Here is an 11306-nt window from a genome sequence, read left to right on the forward strand (position 1 = left end):
TCAATATCAATATCAATATCAATATTATCAATATTATATATTAGAAAAGAACAACTTCTAGCATGACGTGTCGCTCCCACAGGCTAAGTTAATGACGTGTCGCTCTGAGATTAATTCTCACTTAATTTTCTTAATTTTTTACACGTGGCTCTTCCTCATTGGCCCTACTTGCCACATGTGCCCTGATTTTCTCCTTACCTTATTTCTCCTTAACAGCTAAACCTAATGCTCTTCCTCCTCCTCTTTAATCAATTGCGCTGTTCACGGCCATCTCAACCCTCGCCGCGAGCCCCTCCATTCACGGCCATCTCAACCCTCGCCTCTCATCCCCATTCTGAAGAAAGCAGCGATGAAAGACGTGGATTTCGAAGTAGGTCACCCTCCTCATCCTTCATCCGATGTGGAACTAAGCTTAAGATCTTCAATGGACACTGACATGGGTCTCTTATTAATAGTGAACCTGTTGCCCCAGAAATTGTTGGACCCACTGCTGTTGTTGTTGTTGTCTGTTCATCTCATATCATAATTTCAAACTGTGGTGATTCAAGAGCAATTCTATATCGTGGCAAAGAACCCATAACATTATCTGCTGATCATAAAGTAAGTCACCTCCAATTACAGTTTTGCATCCCCTTTGAAAATAGGTTTACTGATTAGAATCTGATGTCTGATTGTGAAATGGTAGCCTAATCGAGAAGATGAATATGCTAGAATTGAGGCAGCTGGAGGCAAGGTGATACAATGGAATGGTCATCGCATATTTGGTGTTCTTGCAATGTCAAGGTCTATTGGTATGTACAAAATCCTAATTCACTTTATTTGTTGTTGTATTTTATTAGTGTGAAGTGAAATATGAGCAGGCTTTTGTCTGTCCTTCTGTCTATTGCAGCATTGTGCCTGATTTTTCAAAGTTTAATGTTCCATTTTCCATGTGGCGATTGGGCAGCTTTCTAAGCCATTTACTTCAAAAATACAATAGTTGTTTTGGCTTTCTAGCATTTAAATGATCAGGAAATTGATGGTTAAAATAGCCTGGAGAAAATGGTTTATGTTGCATCTATTTCAATCATGATCTATTTTAGTTTTTACCAATAAGCAGGGTACATTTATCTCTTGAGAATTGCATTGCTATCTTCATGAATATCTACTACATTATATCAGGACTGGACATTAATCTATTGCCTATGCTTCCTGTAGCATGTGCTTTGATTCTTTTAGGATTATCTACCAAAACCTGCAAGGACTGGTATTGACAGCAGAGGAAAGAAGAATATATTCATTCCTTGCTCTCTCTTATTCTTGCCATCTTCCCTAAAACTTATCTTCTTTTCATCAGGATGTTGCCATCAAGGTTTACTTCAGGAATGGATACACAGAGGAGACTTTACAAGACTACAAAAAAGAGGTATCTCAATTTTATTTATCCGAGTACTAACTTTTTTCCCAGTCACAATTTGATTATTTATGTTCTCTCTTGTGATATTCTTCTGCTGCTATGTGTTGATTGCAGCTGGTGCTTTTGTGGCGATTGAGCAATAGAATAAATGAAGGGAAGGTGCAGTGTGTCCAGGATCTCAACTACAACCATACGTAGCTCATTTTACTGCGGAGGACCTGAGATGCAGAATTTCCTCTTACCAAACGATCTGCCACATCGGGGTGAGTGGTTCATAATTTTAGTTTGAATCCTAAGCCTTACAAATTTCATATTGAGGTGATGCATTTCACACATTACAAGGAAATCAACAGGAGCAGGTCCTTCGAAATGAACTTTGTCCAAATGATAAATCAACCAATAGTAATATTGTAATAGAATGATGTGTATCACATGACAGCTAATAACTTTAATATCTTATGCAGTTAATAAATTGTATTTTGATCGAGGAGTCATGGTCTGGTGCTTGCTCAGTAAGAAGACACTCAGCATTGAGTATGGCCATGCTATATCTTTCTCATTCCTTATGCTTGCATTTGGGGGCAATGTTTCCAAGGCATCTACCTCTTATCTTTGCATTTGGACTCCCTCAGGTTTAAACTCACCATTCCTTTCCAATTGTCATTTTTAATGTTCTTTTACTTGACTCTACTTATTCTGTAAGTTTGTTTATGTTGTGCACTATATGCTTTTATTCTTACTGAAGTTTTACAGGAGATAAATTCATGATGTGTACGAAATTTGTGTGTGAATTTTTTTTCATGTATACTCAATTTTTTATTTATGATCTGTTGTGCAATATATGCCTGGCTTTCGATGTGTAGCCTTCTTTACCATTTTATAGTTTGATCTCTTTAATTGATATATTGACTTCCAAAGCTTATGCGATTACAATAAAACATTGTTTTTGTAATTCTTAAAAAAATTGTCTTTGTAATATGGGGTGCCACCTGCCAAAGTTCAATCCCTACTATTGCCTTTGATGTTTACCTTTGGAAGAAATGCAATTAGATGAAGATGCTAAGAGTTTGAACATTGAAACATAGAGTAACCTTATGTGTGTGTGTGTTACTTTGAAGCCGAAGTGCGTAACTGATGCCTGACATGATTCCCTTTTCACTAAAGCAGGAGTAGCATCATTCCTTCTGCTTTCTAACCTTGCATTGTTCATTTTTTTGTTTCAGTGTCAAGTCACTTTTGTGAATTGCAGTGTTCATATTTCTGATGATGGAGAGCAACTAAAGTAAGTGTAATTGAGTAAACCCATTACAAAAATGGCGCCCTTGGTTTTATGAAGCATGTCTCCACAGTTTTGACCCCAAAAAAGCATGTCTCATCACTGGGATACACATCTAACTTTGGTTATCATGGAAAGTGAAAGAGAGAAAGAAACCAAATGGTTGAATTTGAAAACTTTAGATTAGTAGTTTAGAACTGTTGTGGAGTGTGGAGTCTTCAGTTAGCTTTAGCTTAAAGAAACTTCAATCTGTTTCACATGTGCAGGTAAATATGAGCATTGCTATACTTCCTATGTCAGCAGAGTACAACTGGAGCCCCAGCGCTGTCGGTTTAATACAGTCTTCATTCTTTTGGGGATACCTCCTCACTCAGGTAATTGTGATTTCATTTTGATAAATTTAAGTATTTGTCAAACATTTAACAATCAGAACCTGTATTATTTTCTATTATTGGTTTAGTTGGCTTTGAATGAGTTTCATTTCATTGGTCATTGCACTTCAGGTTTAAATGTAATTACAAAACTTATGGTATATTTTATTCAAAGACCCTGCTAAAGAAGCAACTGGTTGTATTTGAGGTGAGTGATGGTTTTGAGGTGGGTTTATCTTCCTTTGTTTTATCTTTATCTTTATATTTATCTACATAACAACTCCTTCTCACGCAAACTGGAATTTTCTTCGTTATGCAGATAGGAAAAGACATAATTCTGATATAAGGCAAGAGAATATCACTTTGGGGATACAATTCTGCAATTCCAATAAACTAGCAAGCTGCAAAAATGCTCACACTAGGATTTAATGTTAGAGATGCTGAAGTCACTATACATACACTTCCATTAATGTACAAATTTTACTTTTCTTATGGAAGAACAAGTTTAGTGGCTTGGGCTGTGCTCTGCATTTGTTATCTTTGGCAAACAGGATTCCATATTAAGGTAATTATTAGCACATTGTTTGTTACTCCATTAAGCCTTTTCACTTTTAAGTATTTGATGCTTCTTGTTGTTAGTGTCTTTATTTTAAGAACATTAAGACTCTACCTAACATATTTCAAAGACATGCGAGATAAACCGTTTTAGTTCCATGTTCCTATTCATTTCCCTGGCTTTATAAATATATGAATAAAGTTAGTGCAGTATTTATTAAAGTTATGTTGTAGTGTTGACTATCATAAGTTTGGTGCTGAATGTAAATTGCAGAAGACCCTGAGCAAGGCATTTGACTGGTGTATAGAATAATGAAAACTGGCTGATTGTCCACGTGAAGCAATTTTATCCTATTGGCAAAGCTCTCCTTCATCCATGGAAACATGATGCAGAGACTACAACAATGATTCAGAAAGAATTTGTGTGAATAATTTACATTTGTTTGTGTTTAAATTACTAGGTAAAATGATGGTTGATAATATGTAACGAGTGTTAGAAATTAATACTTTCACGGGGTTAGTCATTTTTATATAAAAATGCTTTCATGTTAAAAAGTAACAATAAAATATATTTTCATATGATTTAAGAGCAATATCCTCCGTATAATTTACGAATAAACATGTGCTCACTTAATCCTTTTAGTTTTGAGGTTAATTCTATATGTACAAATACTCTATGAGTTTGAAACACTACAGTTGAATATTTTAATGTGTTTTTGAAATATCTAGCTGTCTTATAATAATTTTACTATAACTCTTCATATCTCAATTTTTTTTGTAATCACACTACTAATTGATGTCAACTCCAATAGTCAATTCGTAGGCCATCAATTGATCATACTTATGGAAAAATTGCAAGGTAATGAAACTGACCGTAAACATGAGATTGTAGAATGCATCATCCTCTTGCAAAATGGATTCTTAAGGTGGGCGATGGAACGGTTGACACCATCGACGAGGATGAGACCACAATTGAGATTCCGTGGGATTTGTTGATCGGACAGGGTCCTGATCCTCTTCTTGAGTTGGTCAATTTTGCTTATCCGGACATAGTGCCGAACTTGGAAACCGATTCGTACTTCCAGGAAAGGGAGATTCTTGCCCCTACACTCGAGAGCGTCGAGCATGTCAACAACTACATGCTGTCAAAGCTTCCCGGTGTCGAGCGCGAGTACTTGAGCTACGATACCCCGTGTTGGTCGGATGAGGATTCCGAGGTTCACGCGGAGTGGTTCACCTCTGAGTTTTTAAACGACGTTCAGTGCTCGAGAATTCCAAACCACATACTGATATTGAAAGTTGGGGTTCTGATCATGCTTCTACAAAAAATAGACCAAGCAGCCGGTCTGTGTAATGGGACCTGGTTGAGGGTCACTCATCTTACTCAGTATATAATTGTTGCGACTGTTTTATCAGGAATCAGGCTGGGTAAAACTGAGTACATTCCGAGGATAACCTTAACGCCTTCTGACTCTAGTCTTCCCTTCAAGTTCTCTCGAAGGCAGTTCCCGGTGACTTTATGCTTCGCGGTGACTATAAACAAGAGTCAGGGCCAGTCCCTTTCTCATGTCGGTTTGTACCTTCTGAGGCTTGTGTTTACTCATGGACATCTGTATGTCGCTCTCTCAAGAGTGAAGTCAAGAAAAGGCTTGAAGGTGCTCATTGTGGATGAGCAAGGGGTGGTTTCGAGCTCCACGCGCAATGTTGTCTACAAAGAAGTTTTTTAGAACGTGTGAGCGGAAATTAACGCGCATGATCGCGGTCACTGCAGAGTAACTCAGCTACTATTTATTAGACACCGTAATTTGATGTTTCGTTAACCAATCTTCTTATTAGTTAATCAGTCGTTTGCTTCGCATTTTAGATACTTCTATTTCATCTTTGTTTATTAGTTATTCAACTGCACTAATTTCAAACAAGTGATTCAATTTAAGCCTTTCCTTCCTTTCCAAACATTAAAATAGTAGAAATATTTTTAGGCCTTAGGATTTAACCTTGATTGGATAATTATGAGCACTCTCTTAAGAAGGCTTTGTTATAAGTTGGGGATCTTCACCCACAAGAATGAAACACATATTATGGTCAGTTATTTATTGCTTAGTGCAAATATTCACGATAAGGAAACTACTAGTAAGTACTGTTGGTGATAAATACTCTTGCTAAACAATAGCTTTAATTTGTTATATGTCGTCAAATGCTGAATTTGAGAAGATGTGAATGCAAGGAATATAGCAAATGCTTGAATGCAAGGTAAAATTAGATTATATAGACGCTATGTTTGGTGAGAGCTAGTGTCATGTGAGGATCAACAACCAAACAATTTGGTAGAGTAAGTACTAACAGCTAATAGAAAAATTAAAATAGAACAAGGACACATTCAAGTCTATACTAGACATAAGAGATTGAGACTTTAACATTGGAGGCGTCCGATAACTTTAGGATGCATGTAATTAAGAAGTTATTCTGGTGAAGGTAAGTCATAGCAGCTGAATATTGGGTCACCAAGTGTTGGATGTTGCATCTTTTCCCAGTGAAAGTGTACATCGTCTACAAGAGAAGCAACAGTGAGATCCCAAATTACAAATGCCGAATTCACTATAATACAAAGAGAGTCAGAGAGTGGCTGAATTTTACCATTACGATTTTGGACATTTCTTCATGAATGCGTTTTGTTCTACATCAATGGCAAGTTCCTTTCTCCTGAAGCCAACAGCTAGTGGCTTATTTTTTCACCTACAACAAGTGGCCTGACCTGCTGTATAGAGAAATGATTCTATCTTTGATTAGGAGTTGCTTCCAACAGATTTTCCTCTTATCAAAATTCAAAAACAAAATTGATGTTGCAATTTCAAAGTTAGCAATACTCACGATAGACATTATAAGAAGGTTGACAAATACCGACAGTTTTTTGCTGACGGTCTAATAACATCTTAATAACTCTCCACTACCGATGGTATAACCGTCGGTAATACATTTTCTCCTGAAAAATAATCATTTACATATATCTATGGCTGCCAGTAGATGGCGGGAAAGATTACTGACAATTTAGGCAATCGGTGCATTGCATGAAAATTAGAAGGGAAACATACCAACAAAGATAATCGTTGGTATTGACGTATTGTCACCGGCCATACCTCAACCAAACTACCTCTATTCCGATGGAAATGACCACCGGTAACTCCGTCAACGGCTTCATTTAACCCACCGTAAACTGTTAGTATATTGACATTTGAACCTTTTATAAATGGACACCCAATGAGAAATTCAAGGAAGCATTAGCTAAGAAGTCTTCCAGTTTTGTGGTTTTGAAGGACATATTTATAAAGTTTATTTGACTTATTTTATAAATTCCATAACACAAACAGAGATGAAATTGTTTATTTAACTTATTTTATAAAATTAAATTTGTCCATAAATAGAATCTAAATTCAAATAATGAAAAGATTGCCATTTGGTTTGCTAAAGAAGGCAGAATGACAAATGCACCTCCTGCCCCTGGATAGTGAAGTTCACATGACACATCAACATAGTTATGAGCACATGTCAGTCCAAAACATTAACTTTGGATAAATTACATTTATTGTCTCCATAAATACAATCAAAGTTGACTTTACCTCAAACTGACTTTCTGACTTATTTATAATACAGAACTTTGGCTCCATCCCATGAATTTTCCTCTGCATGCAAAAATACCATTTGGATTTGACTTAACACAAGGTTTGATCTTTCATATATACATTTTAGGTGCTTGAAAATCATCTTCTTATAGGAGTTATCCTTATCCACTAATGCTAAAATCACACCACAATTATATTTTCATCTTATATAACAGACATGATCTCCATATAATTGTTAGAGTTTTGTGTTTCTGACTTACACTAATTCTCATGCATTTGGAGCCTGTGTTTATTTTCAAGCTAGGTCCAAGATGGAAGAAGTGGTAGCAGCAGACAAGGCCGAGTTCACAGAATGCTGGCGCAGAACAACTGAATCACCTTATATCATGCGCCTTGCTCTTTCTGCTGGCATTGGAGGTCTCCTCTTTGGTTATGACACAGGTAATAGAACCCTTCTTCAATTTTCTCAGAAGAAGCCATAATCAATTTTAGAGAGATCGCTTCTGGTTTCAGAATTGATTCTAAGGAAAAAGAAATCGATCTAAACATGCCTACTATAGTACTATTTTGACCGTATTCCTTGCATGCAGGTGTGATTTCTGGAGCCTTGTTATACATTCGTGATGAATTTGACCAAGTTGACAAAAGAACATGGCTCCAAGTGAGTTTAAGTATACTCATTCCTACCATCTTTATATCAGCCTCTCTTCCATCATAATCAATTTTAAAATTCAGAATGTGTCACAACATTTTCTCGCCAGAATTGACTGTGGCTTGAGAACCAATTGTAGAAGAGTTTCTAAAGATGCAAAGTTATCTTCATATTGGAGCTAGTTGACATGGTTATTTTATGATCTATTGTTGTGCAGGAAACCATTGTTAGCATGGCTGTTGCTGGAGCTATAATTGGTGCTGCATTAGGAGGGTGGATAAATGACAAGCTAGGGAGAAAGAAATCTATTTTGTCTGCTGATGTTGTGTTCATTCTAGGTGCATTAGTTATGGCTATTGCTCCTGCTCCATGGGTTATCATTGTTGGAAGGGTTTTGGTTGGTTTGGGAGTTGGTGCAGCTTCCATGACTGCGCCTCTATACATCTCTGAAGCTTCCCCTGCTAAGATCAGAGGAGCTTTAGTCAGTATAAATGGACTTCTTATCACCGGCGGTCAATTTCTGTCTTACCTCATCAATTTGGCATTTACCAAGGTTTGCAAGATTGGAACATTTGTAGCTATTCAAGTTCATTAAACTTGAATGACATAACTGAAATTGATTTGTCTCAGGTGCCTGGAACCTGGCGTTGGATGCTTGGGGTGGCAGGAATTCCCGCCTTGATACAGTTAATATTGATGTTGTCCCTTCCTGAGTCACCTAGATGGCTCTACAGACAGGTTTGTCAAATATAAATTTTGAATTTGTGTACATTCTTCTTGAGAGTTTCTTAATCTACAGAAGAGTTTATTTTCTTAATGTTACAAGATAATTTCTTAATATTTTTGTGTTAAATGAACTGAGCTATGAATTGATGTCAGTCTTATGCTTGTTCACAGTTAAAAAAGTTTTAACTTTTCTTATATCTCTCCTGTTTAATGGATAATGTCCTGGTTATTTCTGAGATGCCTCAAGATGCTGTGTGTTTAGTTGCAATGTGTATAAATTGCAACGAAATTGTCAGCTATTTCCAGGAGTCTTCACTTTACATTAAGCTTTACTTCATGTCTTAACTATGATAGCATGTTTGTATCAGTTTCTCTTTCCTTATAATCCTCTCTGGCACCCAGAACCTACTCACATAAGCTTCTCTCTGAATTGATTTTGGAGTTAATTGTAGAAGGTTTTCTAAACATATTCTGAATGATGAATGTAAAACCAAACAAGTCCTTAGTTTTCTTTTTCATGAGACTTGACTCTCAGATAGCAATTTCTTATATTTCATGTCTGCAATTTATGAATGATCAAGAGTAACTTCTCAACTTCAGTCCTTTAATTATCTTTTTGGTTATTTGACTCATCAATCATTCTTTGGAGCCAATTCATCTATACTGCTGAGTTTCTATTAACCAGAACAATGTCGAGGAGGCAAGGCGCATTCTGTCAAAAATCTACCGTCCTGATGAAGTTGAAGAGGAGCTGAAAGCCATGCAAGAATCCATTGAATTAGAGAAAGCAGAGGAAGGCTTAACCGGGCATAGTCTTGCACAGAAACTAAGGGTGCCTTGTCTAACAAAGTAGTTCGAAGAGCGCTTTACGCAGGTATCACAGTCCAAGTTGCTCAGCAGATTGTTGGTATTAACACAGTCATGTATTACAGTCCAACAATCGTTTCAGTTCGCCGGAATTGCCTCCAACTCCACAGCACTTGCACTTTCCCTGGTTACTTCTGGTCTGAATGCTGTTGGCACTATCTTGAGCATGGTTTGCATTGATAGATTTGGAAGGAGAAAGTTGATGCTCATCTCCATGATAGGCATCATTGTGTGCCTTGTGACTTTAAGTGTTACATTCTACCAAGCAGCTCACCATTCTCCTGCCATTAGTAACAAGGATAGCCTTAGCTTTGGGGCAAACTCTACATGCCATGATTACACAAAGGCCCCAGATTTCTCCTCATGGAACTGTATGCATTGTTTGCAAGTAGATTGTGCCTTTTGTGCCAGAAGCGAGAGTGAAGTAAGTTCTACTAAATTCTGTGCATGCCTCTTTTATAGCATGTTGGATCAACTTCTTTTTCCTTAGAATGAATTATGAAGCCTAAAAACAATAAGCTTCTCATACTACAGATATCATATATCACAGCTATTACTTAAATTCTTTCTTCTTTTTTCTTTCACTTTCTATTTGAGTGTCCACACACTCATGCATGACCACCATCCTCCTTTTCAAGAATTTAGGTACTCATATTGTCATGTTTTGCTCAACCTTTTTCAAAGAACATGTAAAAACCTGAATTTTGTCCAAATTAGAGACAGTTTTGATTAAACTATAGAGTTAATTCTGTCTCTTTCTATCTTGTTATCCAGTTTCTTCCAGAGCATGCTTGGCAGCAGAAAAGGGTATCAGAGGCGCATGTCGAGCACAAAATCGTGTATGGTTTTCAAAGGGTTGTCCAAGCAAAATTGGGGTCCTTGCAGTTGTGATCCTTGGATTGTATATCCTAGCATATGCTCCTGGAATGGGAACAGTGCCTTGGGTTCTGAATTCTGAGATTTATCCATTGAGGTTCAGAGGTCTAGTGGAGGTATAGCAGCAGTTTTCAATTGGTGTGCTAATCTACTTCTCAGTGAATCATTCTTGAGCATGGTAAAAAGCTCTAGGCACTTCTGGCACATTCCTCGTCTTTGCCGGCTTCTCCTTGATTGCCTTGTATTCATCTATGCATTGGTGCCTGAAACCAAAGGCCTTCAGTTTGAGGAGGTCGAGAAATTGCTTCAGAAAGGCTTCAAACCTTTCCCCTTTGACAGGAAAAAGGAGGAAGATAACAAAGCGAAAAAACAAGACTTGGCTTAATGCACCTACCAATATTAAAAGTGTGTCTTGATTAACTTTAGAAAAATATTATAATAAATAAGATTTTGGTAATCAGTATAGGTAGAGATTCCTGTTAATGGTTCTAATGTCAACTTAAATAGTAAATACTGATAGTCTGATTGGCTTCTAAGTTTTAACTACTAATGTTTCAACTTTTTCCCCTGCTTTCTCCTTGTGATGACTATAGGTAGAAGTTAAAATGACTCTAGAAAGCAATTTTGAATAGAAGTTCACCACAGTACTTGAGAGGCAGAAGCATAGTGAAGAAGACGTGGGAATTCAACATCCTTTTTCAGCTATTGAATGTCCCAAGAAGCTTCACACTTTAGATTAAAGAGAACCCCACTGCTATCTCACCAAACAGATTCGCCTTTTTATGATGCAAGCAATGAACCTAATCCTAATCCACACATAAAAAAACCATGCTTTTGAATTAGTGAAAGGCAAGACCACCGACACCAGGTAATTCAAAACTTAGGATTTGAAGGTGCAACCATCCAAACAAACGGCAGGACAAAACATACCTGCCCCTGCCAGCTAATTGGTGATGATTATTATAAGCGA

At 37.0% G+C, this 11306-nt stretch overlaps 2 protein-coding genes and 1 pseudogene across 2 annotated transcripts; all 3 read left to right on the plus strand.

Annotated features, from left to right (window-relative positions):
• Nucleotides 1-225: 225 nt before the first annotated feature.
• Nucleotides 226-3181, plus strand: LOC130725694 (probable protein phosphatase 2C 7). Its single transcript, XM_057576899.1, has 6 exons — nt 226-370; nt 473-600; nt 686-791; nt 1861-1991; nt 2939-3046; nt 3176-3181. Exons 1-6 carry the CDS (start codon nt 226-228, stop codon nt 3179-3181), a joined length of 624 nt encoding a protein of 207 aa, XP_057432882.1.
• Nucleotides 3182-4491: 1310 nt separating this feature from the next.
• LOC130725695 (uncharacterized) lies at nt 4492-5325 on the plus strand. Its single transcript, XM_057576900.1, has one exon. It carries the CDS (start codon nt 4492-4494, stop codon nt 5323-5325), a length of 834 nt encoding a protein of 277 aa, XP_057432883.1.
• A 2041-nt stretch (nt 5326-7366) lies between these two features.
• LOC130721933 (inositol transporter 4-like) lies at nt 7367-10808 on the plus strand (annotated as a pseudogene).
• The last annotated feature ends 498 nt before the right edge of the window (nt 10809-11306 follow it).

Source organism: Lotus japonicus, chromosome 6, assembly GCF_012489685.1.
Source record: "Lotus japonicus ecotype B-129 chromosome 6, LjGifu_v1.2".
Taxonomy (NCBI): domain Eukaryota; kingdom Viridiplantae; phylum Streptophyta; class Magnoliopsida; order Fabales; family Fabaceae; genus Lotus; species Lotus japonicus.